Here is a 21,929-nt window from a genome sequence, read left to right as displayed (position 1 = left end):
ACATACTGTGCAAGACAGTGGACAATTCAGTGTTACATACTGTGCAAGACAGTGGACAATTTAGTGTTACATACTGTACAAGACAGTGGACAATTTAGTGTTACATACTGTGCAAGACAGAGGACAATTTAGTGTTACATACTGTGCAAGACAGTGGACAATTTAGTGTTACATACTGTGCAAGACAGTGGACAATTTAGTGTTACATACTGTGCAAGACAGTGGACAATTTAGTGTTACATACTGTGCAAGACAGTAGACAATTTAGTGTTACATACTGTGCAAGACAGTGGACAATTTAGTGTTACATACTGTGCAAGACAGTGGACAATTTAGTGTTACATACTGTGCAAGACAGTGAATAATTTAGTGTTACAATCAAATAGCTGGATCAGTGTCTTCATTTTATTTATTGTTTATCATTGTAATTGCTTTCACCAAGACTCACTGAGAGTCAAAAACTAGTTAAAAACTAGTTTTGCACTGTTTGTTGTCAGCTTCTGACACTCATCTTAATGCATACATAATCCCTAGCTAGATCCAGTGCATTTCAAAAGGGCCGTATTTACCATTACAAATATATTCCATCCAAAACTCTTGGTCCCCAATGCATGTAAACATCAAGACTGTTTTGATGAGAATCATTCTACCATACAGAGGCTACTCAATGAGAAACATCAGCCCTGTTTTATTGTACATTATTATCAGAATGCCTCAAGGTACAGTAGATTAGTTCCTGTTACTAACTGAATTACCATATCTAAATAAAATCATTATTATTATTATTATTATTTAATAGTAGTAGTAGTAGTAGTAGTAGTAGTAGCTAAATAAAATCATTATTATTATTATTTAATAGTAGTAGTAGTAGCAGTAGTAGTAGCTGTTGTTGTTGTAGTAGTAATAGTAGTAGTTGTAGCAGTAGTAGGAGTAGTAGTAGAAGTAGTAGTAGTAGTAGTAGTAGCAAAAGGCCTATTTGAAACATACCATTTCATCATCATAAGGGACAGTCTTCAACAACATCAAAAGAACTGCCCAGTGAAAGCTTAGAGAATTGCAAGATTAATGGCTGAGCAACAAGGCAGATGAGATTCAGTCCTACACAGACAAAAAGTGATATGAGGAATATATATGATGCTTTGAAGACTATGTATGGGGCACAGTCATCATGCCATCTCCAATATTTAGTACTGACAGCAACAAACTGCTCATTAACAAAGAAAAGACACTACAAAGATGGGCACAACACTTCAACAGCATCCTCAATGAAGTCATTTATCTGTGAGGAGGCAAATGATTGACTGCCCAAAGTGGAAATCAACATAGCACTTGCTGATCCTCCAAAGCTATATGAAACTGAAAGCAACTGACCTGCTGTCAAATGGCAAAGCACAAGAGCAGATGCTATACCAGTAGAAGTCTAAAAAGCTGGAGGTTCACACATCAGCAGAAATTGATTGATCTCTTCCAGTCAATCTGGACTCGAGGAACTATACTCCAGGAGTACAAGGATGCATCTGTTGTCAACATGTACTAGTAGAAAGGCAACATGTAATCCTGTGACAACCCTCTAGGTATGTCATTGCTACGAATGGCTAGCAAATTCATCCTCAGTATTCTACTGAATACCCTTCTGCCTCACCTTCATCAAGAGCTCCTGTCTGAGAGTCAGTGTGGCTTCAGGACAAGGTACCATAAATGACATGCTATCTTCTTCTCATAAACTCAAGAGAAATAACAGGAGCAGCACTCCAGCCTTTTAACCTAGATCAAACCCCTTCCATATTCTAAACAAGCTACCTGTCAATCTTGCCAAAATAAAATGTGTTAACTAACATGAGTATGGTGCTCTCCTTAAAACCAAAGATTATATATATATATATATATATATATATATATATATATATATATATATATATATATATATATATATATATATATATATATATATATATATATATATATATATATATATATATATATGTGTGTGTGTGTGTGTGTGTGTGTGTGTGTGTGTGTGTGTGTCTTAAATCAAGTATTAAATACACAGTCATTGTGTTTTCATCCTTTCTCATGCACTGACATAAATTGGAAACTGCTAAAGAAACATGTGTTTTGCACCAACTCCTTTACTCCTCCATCCACCCTGGTTTGTTCATTTATTGTTATCATCAGTTAACTATAATGTGTATTGTGGCACCATGTAGATTCTGACCATTGTGTTATGGCATGGTTTCAATGTACATAGGTAGGTAGGTCAATGGATGGCTGGATAGGTAGGTAGGTAGGTAGGTAAACATACAGACAAACAGACACACAGACAAATAGATGGATGGATGGATGGATGGACATATGGACAGACAGACAGACAGACAGACAGATAGATAGATAGATAGATAGATAGATAGATAGATAGATAGATAGATAAATCAATAACATTATCTACCTTCTTTAGGAGGCATCAGCAAGTCCAACATTTTCTTTGCCTGAACTGGCCATAACCTCTTTATTATTTCTTTCATTTCTTCATCCTTTTTATCCATCTCCTGAGCTGTAACAAGAAAATTAGAGAAAAATAAGCAAAAGAAAACAAATTAATTACTGTACATATTCACAAATAAGTTGAGTCTAACTGCAAACAACATAGACCCTTGTCAACCATGGCATAAAGGGTTCAGGAAGATCAGGGTCTATGTTGTTTTCTTCTACAGATAACAAATATAACTGTATTGACTAAGATCTGCTAGTGCAACATGCAATGGCAGATCTTTTAGTATGCAGTGTTACAACTCCAAGATCTTAAACAATGAAACAGAAAGAAGCAAACCCTAGTTTAGGAAAATCAACCAATTTTTTTCTCCCTAGAATGCACAATGAAATTTAAGACACAGTATTGTGAATTAACTCCCCAGTAATCAAAAATATTCTATCATTCATCTGAAAGTATAGAATGTTCTGAAAGAATTCCAATAATCAGGAATGTGCTGCTGTACTTATAGTTCTGAATGTGCTGATGTACCACTAGTCTTGAATGCCAGTAGTCTGGAAATGTGTTGATGTAACACAATGATTTAATCCAGAAAGTATTTGAATAAGTTCTCAATAATCCCAAAGTAGTGTTTTAGTCTAAAATGTTGATGAGCAGTATGTAATTCCAATAAATAATTTAAACAAATAATTCATGATTTCACAGACTGATCTTAGGACAGGAATGAATAATTGTTAATCTAGTCTCCTTTATATACAGTATGTTCCCTGACCTATGATGCCAAAGCATTTTCTGGAAAACTGATAATTTCTATTGGAAAAAATTCACTAAATTGTAAACAGCATCAGGCCTTAATCTTAAATTTTAGTAAACATCTTGTTTACAACTTATAATCATTAAAAAATTCAGGTCAGCAAAGAATATAATAATAATATTCAAGTAGACAAAACCTCTACCCTCAATCACAGAAAAAAGTCATGCACACAACTATATATATGCAAGTATATATGATATATTAAAGAATATATAATGTCTAAGTCAATAACATACACTTGTCTCTCTCCTAGTCCATTTTTGGGGGTTTCCATTATCAATGTTTTCATAGATTCTTTTTGGGGGGTGTATGTTTTATAATAAATGTCCTGTAAAATATGTAGTTTGTGCATTTTTTCATAAATTTAAGCACATTAACAATAATACTTTGTCAGTGCATTTATATAATGCATGTTGCATTTGCAAACTAATAACTATTTAATGCATTTATTTGATGCATGTTGTAATTGTAAACTAACAAAATTTAATGCACTTAATTAATGTATTTTTAATTTGTAAATTAACAACAAGATTCACTGCATTTATTGAATGCATGTTATAATTGTTAATTAACAACAATATTGAAATGTATTTATTTAATGCATGTTGTAATTGTAAACTAACAATATTTATTGAATGCATGTTGATTTGTAAATTAACAACAATATTTAATGCATTGATTGAATGTGTGTTAATGCATTGATTGAATGCATGTTGTTATTGTAAATTAACAACAATATTTAATGCATTGAATGCATGTTGTAATTGTAAATTAACAACAATATTTAATGCATTGATTGAATGCATGTTGTAATTGTAAATTAACAACAATATTTAATGCATTGATCAGATGTATGTTGTAATTGTAAATTAACAACAATATTTAATGCATTGATTGAATGCATGTTGTAATTGTAAATTAACAACAATACTTGATGCATTGACTGAATGTGTGTTTTAATTGCAAATTAACATCAATATTTGATGCATTGACTGAATGTGTGTTTTAATTGTATTAACAACAGTACTTAATGCATTGATTGAATGCATGTTGTAATTGTAAATTAACAACAATATTTAATGCATTGATCAAATGTATGTTGTAATTGTAAATTAACAACAATATTTAATGCATTGATTGAATGCATGTTGTAATTGTAAATTAACAACAATATTTAATGCATTGATCAAATGTATGTTGTAATTGTAAATTAACAACAATATTTGATGCATTGACTGAATGTGTGTTTTAATTGCAAATTAACAACAATATTTGATGCATTGACTGAATGTGTGTTTTAATTGTATTAACAACAGTACTTAATGCATTGAATGAATGCATGTTGTAATTGTAAATTAACAACAATATTTAATGCATTGATCAAATGTATGTTGTAATTGTAAATTAACAACAATATTTGATGCATTGACTGAATGTGTTTTAATTGCAAATAAACAACAGTACTTAATGCATTGATTGAATGCATGTTGTAATTGTAAATTAACAACAATATTTAATGCATTGACTGAATGCATGTTGTAATTTGTAAATTAAGAACAGTACTTAATGCATTAATTGAATACATGTTGTTATTGTAAACTCAGCTTCACATTTTGAACAATAATATTGCAAGAATGTATATTTTCAACATCTGAAACAAACACTTTAAGTTAAAAAAATTTCAATAGTTTTCAAGCACAAATAAAATGATTCACTGTATCAGTTTGAGTGGTCAGTTACTGGCATTATATTCTGATCAGCTGCTTCTCAATTTCTGCCTTAACAACTAACATATGACAAACTGCTTCTCAATTTCTGCCTTACCAACTAACAGTTGACAAACTGCTTCTCAATTTCTGCCTTACCAACTAACAGTTGACAAACTGCTTCTCAATTTCTGACTTACCAACTAACAGTTGACAAACTGTTTCTCAATTTCTGCCTTACCAACTAACAGTTACAAACTGCTTCTCAATTTCTGCCTTACCAACTAACATATGACAAACTGCTTCTCAATTTCTACCTTACCAACTAACATATGACAAACTGCTTCTCAATTTCTGCTTTACCAACTAACATATGACAAACTGCTTCTCAGTTTCTGCCTTACCAACTAACAGTTGACAAACTGCTTCTCAAATTTCTGCCTTACCAACTAACAGTTGACAAACTGCTTCTCAATTTCTGCTTTACCAACTAACAGTTGACAAACTGCTTCTCAATTTCTGACTTACCAACTAACATATGACAAACTGCTTCTCAATTTCTGCTTTACCAACTAACATATGACAAACTGCTTCTCAGTTTCTGCCTTACCAACTAACAGTTGACAAACTGCTTCTCAATTTCTGCCTTACCAACTAACAGTTGACAAACTGCTTCTCAATTTCTGCCTTACCAACTAACAGTTGACAAACTGCTTCTCAATTTCTGACTTACCAACTAACAGTTGACAAACTGCTTTTCAATTTCTGACTTACCAACTAACATATGACAAACTGCTTCTCAATTTCTACCTTACCAAATAACATTTGACAAACTGCTTTTCAATTTCTGACTTACCAACTAACATATGACAAACTGCTTCTCAATTTCTGACTTATCAACTAACATTCGACAAACTGCTACATAATTACTGCTTTACTGATGGATAGTTGACAAATTGCTTTTCAATTTCTGATTTGCCAACTGACATTTGACAAACTGCTGCACAATTACTGCCTTAGTGATGGACATTTATCAAACTGCTACACAATTACTGCTTCACCAACTGACATTTGGTAAATTACTACGCAGTTACCAAATACATTTTGACCATCTGTTACCCAATTTCTGACTTACCAATAGACAGCTCATCAACTGCAACACAGTTTCTGACTTACTCACATACATTTGGATTTCAAGTGATTCTGACTTACGAACAGACATTTGGATTCCGAGTGATTCTCTGATAAGTGCAAACAAAGTGGTGGTGAAGTGAACTGTTCCATCATTGGCAACAGGAATATTCATGCGGATCAGTTTTCGGTATGCCAGACGATAAGGACACTTTTTGCCAAAACCGACTGGGGGCTCCATGTTGCGTAACATCTCATACATATCAGTGTAAAGAATTCTCCCTCTGAAATCATATCAAAATGATGGGTGTTAATTTTCTTAATTTTAGTTAAAGAAACATAATGTGTAATTCATTGTGGAATATTGAGTACAAAAATTTATTTCAAAATTTCTTAAATGTATAGTGCTCCTTCATTATAATGCTGCCTATCCAAGCCATAAAGCTCAGTAATCCCTCAATATGATGTTGTCCAATGCAGTCATAAAGTACAACACACTCTCATTATAATGCTGTCTATGGGAGCCATATATAAATACATCATTCCCTCATAACAATGCCATATGTGGTAGACAGATAAGTACACCACACCCGCATTATAATTTATATATGAGTCATGGTGAAGTATATCACTCACTCATTAGAATGCTGTCTAGGGCAGCTATATACATGTGTATAATGCCCTCATTATAATGCTATCTGTGGTAGCCAGAGAAGTACATCACTTACTTGTTTGGGTGTAATTTACTGTGTAATGTGGCAACTGACAGTTTAAACTCTAAAATGAGGTAATAATAATAATAATAATCATAATAATAATAATAATAATGAAAGGCCTTATAGTGAGGGAGTAATGTATATATCAAGTTCTTTTTATTCTTTCTTTAGTAATTAAGCAGAAATCATCCCATAATGCATATACCATCTTCGCAAGTAAATTGAATGAGATATTTCTAGATTATTAATCAACATTGAAAAATTATGCTACTGAATATTTTTCTTGTAACAGATTTAAACTCAAAATTAAGAACTTTTCAATGCTGTATAAACCATGCATTCAACTGTGTAAGAAAGTGGTGGTGAAAATCAAACTTGACTTAGAAAAATCTGAATGTAAAGCAACAAAAAAAAAATTGGGTTTTTAATCCATGCAGTTCTGCCAATGTTACTCAGCAGAAATGAAATCTGTGATGGGATTGGACAAAAGGCAAAGAAATGTGTTATCGGATTGGACAAACAGAAATGAAATGTGTTATGGGATTGGACAAAAAGAAATGAAATATGTGATATGACTGGACAACAGAAATGAAATTTGTGATGGGATTGGACAAACAGATATGAAATGTGAGATGGGATTTGACAAGCAGAAATGAAATATGTGATGGGATTAGACAAACAGAAATGAAATGTGTGATAGGATTGGACAAAAAGAAAGGAAATATGTGATGAGACTGGACAACAGAAATGAAATTTATGATGGGATAGGACAAACAAATGAAATGTGTGATGGGATTTGACAAGCAGAAATGAAATCTGTGATGGGATTGGACAAACAGAAGTGAAATGTGTGATGGGATTGGACAAACAGGTGTGAAATGTGTGATGGGAGTGGACAAACAGGTGTGATGGGACTGTATAAACAGGAGTGAAATTTGTGATGGGATTGGACAAACAGGAGTAAAATGTGTGATAGGGTTGGACAAACAGAAATGAAATGTGTAATGGGATTGGACAAACAGAAATGAAATGTGTGATGGGACTGGACAAATAGGTGTGAAATATGTGATGGGACTGGACAGGCTGGAGTGAAATATGTGATGGGACTTTATAAACAGGAGTGAAATGTGTGATGGGATTGGACAAACAGGAGTGAAATGTGTGATGGTATTAGACAAACAGGACTAAAATGTATGATGGGATTGGACAAACAGGAGTGAAATGTGTGATGGGATTGGAGAAACATATATGAAATTTATGATGGGATTGGACAAACAGGAGTGAAATGTGTGATGTGATTGGACAAACAGAAATGAAACATGTGATGGGATTGGACAAACAGGAGTGAAATGTATGATTGGATTGGACAAACAGAAGTGAAATGTATGAATGGATTGGATAAACTGACATGAACACTACTACATGCACTCTTCATGATAAAAGATACAGTAAACATTGAAACATACGTGGCTCCAGGGTCATATTCTGCCCACACCCGCACATATTCATCAAGGTGGTGTGGGCCCAAGATTGAACTGTCTCGTGTCAGATAGTCAAAATTATCCATTATCACAGCAACAAATAAGTTCAGCATCTAAGAGCAAGAAAAAGGTGATCAAAATATAAAAATCTTTTAATCATCAAGAAAAATGTACAGAATCATATCATTGTCCTCCATTTCTTTTGTTTTTGTCATCACTAATAGATTATTATTATTATTATTATTATTATTATTATTATTATTATTATTATTATTATCATTGTTATTATTATTATTCTATCATTAATTTTACTTCATAGGGTATATTTTGAGCAATTTTATATTTCACTATAATAGCTTTTACATTTTCTACAAACACAAAGGGTGTCACAATTAAACACTGCAATAGAATGACATATAATTGTGTATCAAACTCTCTAAACATTTGGCAAGGATGGCACAAACAGTAAAATCCTTTTATTGTAAATGTAGATAGTTTTGTGGACAGCTACTCTTTAATTTGGGAAAACAGTATTAGTCTGTTAAACTGAACAATAGGCCAGTTTCACATGACTTAAAAATAATGATCTTGCATTACCTTACAAAATCTAAAAATTCCGATATGATGTGTGTACTGCTGGGAAATTAATGTTATATTCTGGTCGTACAGATGCTACATGTTGATTTTTATTTTAAATATCCTATTAAATCACAAAGATAACAGCTTCAAATTTTAGAAAGGCAATAAATTACAAAAAAACCTAAGAGTGTTTTGAAGATCATCTTATATTCAGTCTTTAATTCTGATGCATTTAGATATTATCATGACAATGAACTAAAAACAATAAGAGTATAATACAAGGGCAGGTCATAAATGAACAATGGAGGTTTTTTACAAAATGGAGTGGAATGGGACAGTTTTATGTGAAATGAAATTAAAATATATCTCTTTATAATATATCTTCAAACTAACCCCATAATTAAAATTACTGTGCATATTAGATTGAATTATTTATGAGTAACTAATGTGAGATTTGGCTAAATAAATTGTACCCTATGAGAATAAACTTAAAAGTTATTGCTAATATTAATAAATATTTTGAAAAATATCTTTCAAATATTGTGACCTTTCATCATATTATGTATAGATTTTAAGACTTTTTGTGAGGAATGTAAATGACTTTACTAGTATTACCTAATTTTTAACAAAAATACCAGAAATTAAAAATTACTTTTTCATGTCACTTTTTGTGCAAACTTGAAAATCATCAAACAAAAAGGATCATTAATTATACATTTTTCAAAAAATTATTCCCACTATATAATACTTTTTACTTAAGCATTAATGCAAAAAATAATTTAGTTCATCATTATTGTAAGAATCAGACAGTCATTACAATCAATCCAGTTACAACTGTATTAATTTGTGTAGCAAACTGAAAAATTGGCACAATAAATGAAGCATTAACAAATTGTAAGATGATCAATCAGTAAAATCATGAACATTAAAAAGTATTTTCATTTTTGAAGTTTAAGTTATACAGTTTTTGTTTCAAATTTCATAATTGCTAAAAATACAAATTCATAATGTGAATTGGAATTTCAGCATACTAAACAATGAAGGAACCAGGAAATGGTACAACATATGAGATTGAGAAAATTGGCATATTAATTTGCAAAGTCTGGCTTTTGTAGCAAGTGTAGATGGAAAAGTATTCGACGTAATGACAATAGTTATAGGTCTTCAGAAGTTAAATGGCCTATTTCTAGAGCAGAAACATCTATTGAAGATTATTACAGATGAGCAATTTCTTGGAGATTTTGGAAGATTTTTCCCTGAGTGAATATATTTCGGTATATACAATATTTTTAACAAAGAGGTTCAACCTCGGTAATGATTGTACAAGTGTCTCAGATTATAAGACATTGTGTCTAGCAAGTTCTATAATCCAGAGACTTGTGATTTTTGTTAATTTACAAAAAATGCAGAGATTTATTTATTTTTTGGCTTTCTGCAAGAGTTTCAAAATAAAGTATTTCTCAATGCTATCAAATTTTGGTAGTCAAGAAACTATTTTGTTGATTAAAAGTAATGATGGAACAATTCAGCTAAATAGGAAATATGACTGTTACTTTTGAACTATATCAATTATTTCCAACAATGGTTTCCACTTCCTGGTCAGTGTAAACAACCTATGCCCATCAGTGTTTACCTAATTTTGAATTTTAGTGATTGAAATTAGAACTCTTCCATATTGCAAAATGAGTCTATTGGGTCTCTGTCCCTGTATGACACCTGGTGGTCAGGCTAAGGGAGATAATGTTTCATAGGTAATATGTATGTCAGCAAAGGTAAAGTCTAACCAGTTATGTTTATATGAGAAAACTGCTAAAATGTGTACTGAAGATACCAAGAAACATGTTATTATTATTATTATTATTTTTATTATTATTGTTATTATTATTATTATTATTATTATTATTATTATTATTATTTAAACAGTAGTTTATATTTATCTAGGTACTTGCAGACTTCTAAATTTGCCTACAATATTTCTCTATTGCAATTAATGATTATACAAGAGGGCCAGCCTAAAAAAAAATTGTCAGCTGGTAGGAGGTGATCTTATTATTAGAGAATGATATCCTTAGTAAACATTTGTCAAATTTTTGTAAAATTTGTATGTGGGTTTACAATCATGAACAGGATTTTCCTCAAACAAAATATGGTGTCATCTGTATAGTTACTTGCTTATAAGACAAGTCTAACTGCAAACTGCACATATCCAGATCTGCCATCACATTATGTATGACAGATAAGGGTCTATGCAGTTTGTAATGGTAGTCAGTAGAACAAACAATAGAGATTCTGATCTGCCAGATTATTATGCAACAGCAGATCAGGGTCTAAGTTGCTGGCAGTTGGACTTGACTGACAAGCTATATAGCAACTGAGTATGGGAAGGTTATTGAAATCTGACATTTTTATTTTATGTCAGTTTACAGTTTTTGAATAAAGCAATGTTCCATTACATCCCTAATCTATGAAACCTACCAGAAATGAGCAAAGAAAGATGAAAGAAACAAAATAAGGGTAAGCGAAGTCCATTCCACAGGATTTTTGTTCCATTCCTGATTCTGGGTCACAAGATTGTCCACCAAGACAGGATAGCATGATCTGCTGCCAGCTTTCTCCTGTAGCACACCTGAAATGAATGAATGAGTGAAGGAATGAATGAATGAGTGAAGGAATGAACAAACAAATGAATGAATGAACAAACAAATGAATGAATGTATGAACAAATGAAGAATGAATGAATAAAAGAATGAATGAATGAATGAATGAATGAATGAATGAATGAATGAATGAATGAATGAATGAATGAATGAATGAATGAATGAATGAAATTTATTACGTACTCGAACTGGTTAGAGTCAAGCAGCAAACCTGGTTTACAAAAGGGCCCTTTTCACAGCATATGATAAAAAAACTTCATTGATATGAAAAACAAGTTCAGATTGATCGAATAAGAAAACATGTTAAAATTGCTATTGTGGCTTGAAAGTTTAATCAGGTTAATTACTTATGCAAACAAACATACAAGCTAAACATCAGTTGTTAACCTCGAGTGTTTTTATTTGAACTTGTTTTGTTTTAGTCAAAAGTTCAAAAATCATCATCATCATTGGCGACTCGGTCTCAAAAGACCATGCGAATAGCGCCCTTGGGGTGTTGTCTGTCTCTGTTGGCATCATCTGCTGTGGCTGTGCAGGCCTATACATGAGTGACAGTCCCTATTGCAGTTGGTGCAGACATACTGGGAAGTCTGCGTTACTGTGGTTGCTGCTGCGTTCTTCTTTCTCTTACGTTTCTCTGCCGCCAACTGGCCTCTCCTCGCATCAGCGACTGATATGCCATTGTTTACTATCAGTCTCCAGGTGCCTCGGTCCTTGGCCAGCTCTTCCCAGCCATTGGGTGAAATGTTGCATGCCTTCATGTCCCTCTTGCACACATCTTTGAAACGGAGTGAGGGGCGTCCGACTCTTCTCATGCCAGTGGCCAGCTGTCCATATATGATGTCCTTTGGCAGCCTTCCATCCTCCATGCATTGGACGTGACCCAGCCATCAAAGGCGGCGTTTGATTAGCAGGGAGTACATGCTGAGGGTACTTGCACACTGCAGGATCTCGCTGTGTGGAACACGGTCTTGTCAGCTGATTTTCAGGATGCGTTTTAGGCACCGTATATGGAAGGAGTTGAGCCGGCGTTCTTGCCTCATGTAGGTGCTGAGAATGCAGGCCTGGTAGACTCGGACCTTGGTGTGCTCTGTCAGCGCGTTGTTTTCCCACACCCTCTTCGTTAATCAAGCCATGATGGTGTTTGCCTTTCCAAGCCTTCTGTCCAGCTCCATATCAATCGAGAGAGTGTTGCTGATGGTTGACCCTAGGTAGGTAAAGTTGTTGACTGCTTCCAGGGTGACACCGTTGATTTTGATTGAAGGGGCAATGGTGGTATCTTACACGCTGACATTTGTTTTTTCCAAGCTGATGGTGAGACCAAACTGCATGCAGGCAACAGCAAAACGGTCTCCCAGTCTCTGGAGGGCTTCCTTGGTGTGGGCCACAAAAGCTGCGTCATCAGCAAAAAGCATCTCCCTGATGAGCACAGCTCTCACTTTGGTCTTTGAGCGCAGTCGTGCCAGGTTGAACAGCCTCCCGTCGGACCTGGTGTGTAGATATATGCCGTTCGTGGACGTGTCGAAGGTGTAGGACAGGAGTAGGGAGAAGAAGATCCCAAAAAGTGTTGGTGCCAGCACGCAGCCCTGCTTCACACCAGTGTTAATTGGGAAGGAGGTTGAGGAGGATCCATCATATAAGACTGTTCAAATTCATATCTGCATGGAAAGAGATTATCATGCTGAGGAGTTTTGGGGGGCAACTGATCTTACTCAGAAGTTGAAAAAGGCCCTTCCTGCTGACCAACTCAAAGGCCTTGGTGAGGTCAATGAACATCATGTAGAGTGGTTGACCTTGCTCTCTGTTCTTCTCTTGGACTTGTCGTAGGGAGAAGATCATGTCTGTCGTCGACCTGCCTGCTCTGAAGCCGCACTGTGATTCTGGGTACACACGGTCTGCCAGCAACTGCAGCCTGTTGAGAATGATGCGGGCATACACTTTACCAACAATACTCAAGAGCGAGATCCCTCTGTAATTATTGCAGTCACTGCGGTCAACCTTGTTTTTGTAAAGGGTCACAATTGTGGCATCACGCATGTCTTGGGGGACTACTCCTTCCTCTCAGCAGCAGCAAAGTAGCTCATGCAATGGTTTAATCAATGCTGGTTTTCCACGTTTGATAGCTTCGGGCGGGATGCTGTCACTACCTGGTGCTTTGTCATTTGGAAGGCAGTCGATTGCTTTGCTGAGCTCCTCTAAGGTTGGCACTTTGTCGAGCTCTTCCATGGTGGGCAGATTCTTTATGCTGCTGAGGGCTGCATCTGTGACTGACGTTTCTCGGGAGCATAGTTCTGAGTAGTGCTCCACCCATCTGGCCATCTGTTGCCCATGGTCTGTGATCTTCTCTCCCATCAGGGATTTCAGGGGAGCGACCCCTTTCACTGTAGGGCCTAGAGCCTTCTTGATGCCACTGTACATACCTTGGATGTGTCTGGACTCAGCACTGCGCTGGATCCCTTCACACAGTTGTTGCCAGTATTCGTTCGCACACTGTCTAGCGATGCATTGGGTGTTACTTTGGGCACTTCTGAGAGCAGCAAGTGTCCGTTCATTAGGGCATTTTTTGTAAGCTATGAAGGCTTTTCGTTTCTCCTCGATTTGTGGTTCCATCCTTGATAGGTGTGCATTGAACCAGTCCTGGCTGGGTCGTTCCTTCTTGCCAAACGTTGACATAGTTGTACTGTAGATGGCACCCTTCGTGGCATTCCACTTGGCTGTAGCATTGTACTCAGGCAGGTCCTGGAGAGCCTTGTTCAGGGCAGACACATACTCCTCCACCTTGGCAGGGACTGACATCTGCGCAGTGTTTATGCGAGGACGTCCTTTTGGTTTTGAGCTGTGTAGCATGTGTGGCTGTAGTCACACTCTGCTGCTCACAAGGGCATGGTCAGAGTCACAGTCTGTACTGTGGTAGGTTCTGGTGGAGAGGATGCTGTTAAGGGCAGAGCGCCTGGTGATGACCAAGTCGAGTTGGTGCCAGTGATGAGATGTGGGGTGTTTCCATGACACTTTGTGTTGTGGCTTACACTTGAAGAAGGTGTTTGTGATGCACAGGCCATGGTAGGTGCATAGCTCCAGCAGTCTCTGGCCGTTTTCGTTGGTCTTTCCAGTGCCATGATATCCGAGGCAGGTAGGCCATGACTCGTGGTCCACACCTACTCTGGCATTAAAGTCGCTGTGAAGGAATAGTGGTTCATTTTTGGGGCATCCTTTGATCTGTTCGTCCAGCTGCCCATAGAACTGATCCTTCGTGTCTTCTGATGACGTGAGGGTTGGGGCGTAGACACTGATGATGTTGACAGGACCTGAAGCAGTGGTGAGGCGGATGGACAAGAGACGCTCAGTGCCCCCTGTGGGAGGTTCAGCCGAAGCCAGGAGATTGTTTTTGATGGCAAAGCCCACTCCGTGCTGACAGGGCTCTTCAGGTTCTCAACCCTTCCAGAAGAAGGTGTACTTTTCCTCTCTGAGGGAGCCACTAGAGGCGAGCCTGGTTTCCTGGAGGGCAGCTATGCTGATATTTAGTCTGGTGAGTTCTCTATCGATGATGGCCGTCTTTCTGGTGTCGTCCACTTCTCTGAGGTCATCGGAGATGCCTGTACACATGGTGTGCACATTCCAGCTTGCAAATCGAAGAGCTGGAGTATTCTTTATTGGTTTCTTGTTTCTTTTGTCTGGTGTGGAATTACCGTCTGCTTGTCATGCTGAACAACACACTGAGCTCCAGACACCCACTGGAGCAGGCAGACGATGGCGGGTCAACACCTTATTGACCGGGGGCTGCCCGGCTTGAGGCGGGCGATAGTTGGCCAGTGGGACACGATGATCCCTCCCACCGTCAAAGCTGACCTGTGGCGCCCCTTCCCTACGCCAATCGGGTGGGACTTATAACCCATAAACTGTCAGCTTCCATGTTGTTTCCTCACTCAGTAGTGAGAATGGAGTCTCCTCTCCAGGGCGCAAGCCTGGGTGTGGAGTATGGAGATCCTGGGCTGCCCAGACGTCAGGATCCCCCTCTCGTCCTTGCTGGTGGGGTCCAAAGGAATGCTGAGCATGACATTTGGCACCAGTTTGGATGCAGGAGCTGCCGGGGCTTCACTCCTGATTTTCTGTCTGGGTTTACTCCTGTAGCCTTTCCTTCTCCCAAAGATATCCACAAGGCAGTGGAGCCATAATCCAATGGATGGGACTTGGTTGGTTTTGAATCAGAGTTTCCTTCTCCTAGATGAACTGCCTGACAAGGCTAACGAGCTTCATCTGCCCGGGTTTGGGGTCAGAGTTTCCCTTCTCTTAGACTGGTTGCCTGCCAAGGCTAATGAGCCCAGTCTGCCCACCCAGTTATACTGCCGGGTACTCGGTTGCGCCACACAGCAGGCTCTGTTAAAACAGGGGGCACCACGTGAAGGTGCTGCTGTGGACACAATATTGTAGGAGAGGCCATATGCAAGTAACCTCCTGCCCCGCAGAGCGAGACAGTGGTCCTGCGGCGATCACTACACCTGGGAAGGAGAGGCTATGAGAGACGCTTCACTTTCCTTTGGCAAGCGGGACGTCAGGCCCAGGCCCAGGCCTCGCACCCATTGAACTTGTTTTGTTTTAGTCAAAAGTTCAAAAATACAAATATGTATATCAAGTTTAATTTATCTAGCATTATGATCAATCAATCATGCCAAAAAAAAATTGTTTTGTAAAATACATACACTCTACAAAAAGTGCAGAAATTTTTCAAAATTGGAACAAACTGTCTTATAAGCCTTAACATCTAATTATGTGATCTGCATATAAATAAAAATAAGCTAACTAAACTTCATTGATGAACATCAAGACTCAACCTCATCATGCCTACTAAACTTCATTGATGAACCTCAAGACCAAACCTCATCATGCCTACTAAACTTCATTCATGAACCTCAAGACCCAACCTCATCATGCCTACTAAACTTCATTGATGAACCTCAAAACCAAACCTCATCATGCCTACATTGATCATCCTTCAAATGGATTTTACCTCATCATGCCACTAAGATTTTTGTTTAAAAAATTTAAAACAGGCAAGTATATGCATACAAATATGCTTGCCAAATGTATGCATATGCATACAAATATGCCTGCCAAATGTATGCATATGCAGACATATAAGCCTGTCACATTTATGCATATGCATACAAAGATGTATCCAATTTTTATATATGCAAAAAAATATGATTGCCAATTTTATCAATATGCATACAAATATGCTTGCCAAATTAATGTATATGCATACAAATATACCTGCCAAATGTATGCATATGCATACAAATAAGCCTGTCACATTTATGCATATGCATACAAATATGTATCTAATTTTTATATATGCATACAAATATGACTGCCAATTTTATCAATATGCATACAAATATGCTTGTCAAATTAATGTGTATGCATACAAAATGCTTCCCAAATTAATGTATATGGACACAAATATGCCTGTCATATTAATGTAAAGGCATACAAATATGCCTGTTAAATTGATGTATATGCATACAAATATGCCTGTCAAATGTTTGTATATTCATACAAATATGCCTGCCAAATTTATGTATATGCATACAAATATGCCTATCAAATGTTTGTATATGCATACAAATCATACAATTATGCCTGCCAAATTTATATATATGCATACAAATATGCCTGCCAAATTAATGAATATGCATAAAACATGCCTATCAAATTTATGAATATGCATACAAATATGCACCAAATTTATGTATATGCATACAAATATGCACTAAATTTATGTATATGCATACAAATCATACAAATATGCCTGCCAAATTTATATATATGCATACAAAAATGCCTGCCAAATTAATGAATATGCATACAAATATGCACCAAATTTATGTATATGTATACAAACTTTCCTGCCAAATTTATCGACATTGAGTGATTTTTGTGCAATATTGCCAACAAAATTCTTAGGATTAACAGACATGACCAAATCAGGATGGAACCAGCAGTGGGGGCATAACAGATTCAAAGATTAGGAATAACAATGGAACATAAAATAATATGAAAATTTAGTTTAATTTTTCTTCATTATGTACTGTATATGCTCACTTATAACTTAAATGCAACTGCAAACATCATAGACCATGATCTGCCATCATATAATGCACCAACAGATCCAGGTCTAAGTTGTTTGTTCTATTGATGCTCTTAACACTAACAGCAAAGGTAATAAATAGTTACCTGAACAACAGCATTAGTGCATAGAAGAAATGTCTGAAATTATTATGACGTGTTATTCCTGTTGTGGAGTCAAGACTGATGTTCCCAAACACTTGCATGCCAATAATTGCGTAGATGAAGAACAGCATAAGAATGAGAAGACACACATAGGGTAGAGCCTGAAAGATAAAAAAGCAAATAGTTTAGTATTTTATATTTCTCCAATAATACCTGTATGATCACATTATTATAGGGATAACTTTCTGTTGCCTCTGAATCAAGCCCTCCTGGAAGACAAAATATGTCCTTTTGTCTATACATCGTATAGAGGAAGGGAAGCAACTCTTACAGGTTAATTCCCTTCTATAGCCATTAGACAGTTACCATTAAACCTGGATGTGCCAGTTGTTTTTATGTGAGTGAAACCTTTAATGATGCTTACATTGCAGGGAAGGGTGGGAGGGATTATTTATAATGTCATCAGGTAAGTGTTATAGGAGAAACGTAATAAGTTACTAAACATTATCTACCTTCATCAGACACATTACATGATAATAAAAATAATGAGGACTTTGTATAATCTTTAGAAGCTCTAGCATTACATTGGGAGAATAGATAAGAGGAGGAAATGCAGAGCATCCTACCTCTATCTGTGTCACCTAGTAGGAGCATGACTGCTACTAAAAGGATGAAGTCTTCTCATGTTAATTGGGCACAACGTGAGGCTATTTTGTTTATACATGTGCTCAGCAGATCCCTGTGGGATTCTGCACATTTTTATTGTCTTGTTATCAAACGTTTCTCAGATAAATCCAGAAAAAGTAGCCTTGATTCACATCAGGGTCCAAGGGTGAGCTTTATGAATTGGGAGTGGTCACTGTCTGTGCAACCACCACTAATGCAGTGAGACTCAGTTGTTTTCTTAGCAAGACAATTTCATGCAAATGGAAGTTAGAGAAGGTAGAATGGGGAGACATTATGTTCAATGCCAGGTTCAAGTAAATTGAAATGTTTATCAGTGCAACTAATCCTGTGAGTGTTAACAGTGTACTGGTTTAATAATTCCCTTTATCCAGGCAACCACTGATTGGGGTTATGTCTTGCATTCCTGCCTTCACTGGTAGGAATAGTCTTTCACAGTTGATGTGGATATTATCTCTGCATCTCAGGTAGCATCTGAGGTACATACAGAGTCCTGCAGCTTTGTTTTTCTCAACAGATTAATCAAGGGCAGGGACTGAATAGTAATGGTTGGATGATAGTAACAGCAAATTGTTTTTGGGTAGGACCCATGCTGTATTGTAAGAATGACTGATTCAGTTGTTTGCCGGCAATTTGGATCTATGAATAGTATATGTAACTCAATTACTCTGCATATTTAAGCTAGCATTATGATAAATTATAAGTCATATATAATATCTGCTTCAGTGAGGGTGGAAGACAAGGACTCAAACTTAGATGAGTTTGGTCATGTCAGATCTCAGGGGAGAACCTACTGGGGAATAATGTGATTGAGTGTGGACTGTGGACATATGAAAATTGGACATCTGACCAAAATAATCTCGACCATGAAGTCAGAACATGTCTGAGATCATGGAAAAGTATCCCTTGGTTGTGATTGGAGCTAATTTCTAGCTTTCAAGAGATACAGAAAGAAGTTTGCCATGGGGAATTGGTGCAGAGATTGGTGTGATCACAGTCATGAATATGAACTAGTCATTGAAAACACATGATTTTCCCTTGTAATTATATCCTCAAAGTGTGGGATCTTCAGCTGTTGTGATCCTCTCCACAACTGAGCTCCAAACTCCTTTTCAAATCAGGACACTCCTGAAATGAGCCAGGTGTTCTGGACATGGATAGAATAGTGGCAATCTTGATTGTTTGAGTGGAGTGGAGGTTGTTGTCACTCATTGGGTACGTCTGTCACTAAATCAATCAAAATGTTGATCCAGGAGGTTTCATGTTAGTGAGGCAACAGCGTTAGTGCAGTCTACGCCAATCAAAACTGATGGAGGTAAGTGTATGCTCACATTACCTCCCAGTGACTAAATTACAACCTGTACAGACCAGGTATCAGATGGACAGCTCTGAATGAAGTAGTTATCCTCCCTTGAAAATGACTTGGCCTGAGGGCACTGAGTCAGCCAGTAATGTGTCAGAAAATTACATGATATTGGGAGTATCCATGAAGCTATTCTCCTAAAATAAGGCAAACATCTGGTGATTGCTCCTCCCTTGAAGAGGTACATCACCACACCTGAATTGTCCCTCATAATCAAGACTGTGTTTCTCTGGATATGTTCTAACCATATCTGGAAGGCATGGGTAATGGTTTTCATTTCCAAAAGGTTGAAAAGAAGAGCCTTCTTTGAAAGAATCCACATGCCATTGACCATCCCAGGTCCATTAGTAAAAACTGGCATTGTAACAGGTCCACCCCACATTGAGTTTGCTGAGGAGCTGTAAAAGACTTCCTCTCCAGACAATGTCTTGTTGCTGCTTTCTCCAAGACATGAGCTATACTTTCAATGTGTTTGGGAGAAAGACACCAAGTTAATATGGGTAAAGAGTTCTACATCTAAATAATACAAAATGTTGAGAAAGGATATAAGGTCAGACTTCTGTATGGTGATTATCCAACCTGAACTGAGGAAAGTAAGGTAGTTCATGCAGTGAGCCATAAACTATAATAAATCAAATGTTTTTTTTGTCATGTGTCATCTAGGAATATATGTCTTCTCTGCAGAGAACATTCTGGATTCGGATATGTCTTGGTGTAATGTCTTCATGAAGATACAACTTCAAGGTCTTTGGAGATGACTTTCCTGATGCATGTTGTTCAATAATTCTTTTGATGCATTTCAGGGAAAAATGCAAAGTTGATACTTGTTATGGGTTCCATACTTAGATGGACTGAAATATTGAGAAAGGAAAAAGTCTAGTTTCTCTGTACTTATTATTCATCCCACAGTGAGTGAAGTATGATTGTCTGGAACATCACTGTAACTCTGGTGTATGACCTGAACTCTTAGTGAAGGATCAAGTGCTTAGATGCTAATCACGTACTTGTCACATACTTGTCACATTTCTGTTGCAGGTCACAGTTGCCATCAGATTATGGAACCAAAAGCGTTCATGAATACAAGCACTGTTTGTATGGTTTTTGTACTATGCTACCCTGTACAAAGGGCAAAACAAGATTTTCTTGTGAAGAAAACATACCCATTCATGAAAATTACACCTATTGCTTTCTTACCTCCTTAAGTTGACACATCAACAAAGGTGGAGAACTGCAGAGGGCAGGGAGTGCATAGGAAAATAGCAATGATCATTAGTGGCCTTTTTGGCTTGACAAAAAAAATGGTCAGATGCACAAAATCAAGTGGGAAGGAAGTCGGCACTAACTTGATGTGACATCAATGATAATGTCTGTGCACTTGATCAAACTCCAGACAATCAGCGTGTAGAAAATAACTGTACGTGACTGTTTACCAGTGGGGTAAGAAAGTTGCATGCAACTGACTACTATAAAGAAGGTCTTGTGTTACCAGGATTTTGAATGCTCCAAGACATGCCCATTAATTTTTTAAATCTTTAACCACTGTGGCAAGATTCTGAATGATGAAATGTTAACATCAGTTACATCTACCAAGACAATGAACTTGAAGGTAGAATGGATTGAAAGTGTTGGATGGCAGTCTGATGGAGATAAAATCCAACAGATCCCTCTATTGCTGCTGTGGACTAAATTCTGTCTATTTGATTGTGCCAGCATTTCGGTTTCTGGAATCATCACTTTCACCAATGGGAAATGCTGATGAACTACCATCAGCATGCAACGTCATTTTACCAAAGTTTTTTTTACCAGTCAGAGATAACAGACTCCTGATGACTTTAAACATTCACAGCTCATTCATACAGCTGGACTGCTTCATCAGCAGTCAATGGTGTACCAAAGACAGTATATGCCTTTGCAGTTTGGCTAACTGGTGTGGTATGGTCAATTCATACAACCAACTATGCAGTCTCTCTGAGTGGCCATCTTGACCACTGACCACTGTAACCATATGTAGTTCATTCATGCAGCTGAATCAGTCGATCAGCAGTTGGAACAGCATTCCAAAGACCAAGTATAATTTGAAAA

At 36.9% G+C, this 21,929-nt stretch overlaps 1 protein-coding gene across 1 annotated transcript in view; it reads right to left on the bottom strand.

The window, feature by feature from the left end:
- LOC149780003 (voltage-dependent calcium channel type A subunit alpha-1-like) overlaps positions 1-21,929 on the bottom strand; it is a 384,117-nt gene that overhangs the window by 52,723 nt on the left and 309,465 nt on the right. The window contains exons 35-39 of the mRNA XM_089937395.1: positions 17,804-17,961; positions 11,391-11,541; positions 8,322-8,449; positions 6,221-6,423; positions 2,447-2,551 (exon numbers count right to left, since the gene is read on the bottom strand). Coding sequence (XP_089793521.1) covers positions 2,447-2,551; positions 6,221-6,423; positions 8,322-8,449; positions 11,391-11,541; positions 17,804-17,961 — 745 coding nt within the window. The remainder of the gene's footprint in view (positions 1-2,446; positions 2,552-6,220; positions 6,424-8,321; positions 8,450-11,390; positions 11,542-17,803; positions 17,962-21,929) is intronic.

The sequence above is a fragment of the Sinohyriopsis cumingii genome, chromosome 16 (genome assembly GCF_028554795.1).
Source record: "Sinohyriopsis cumingii isolate HCF-2022 chromosome 16, ASM2855479v2, whole genome shotgun sequence".
Lineage (NCBI taxonomy): Eukaryota > Metazoa > Mollusca > Bivalvia > Unionida > Unionidae > Sinohyriopsis > Sinohyriopsis cumingii.
Note: the sequence above shows the minus strand (reverse complement) of the source record. Positions and strands in the feature narration are given on the sequence as shown.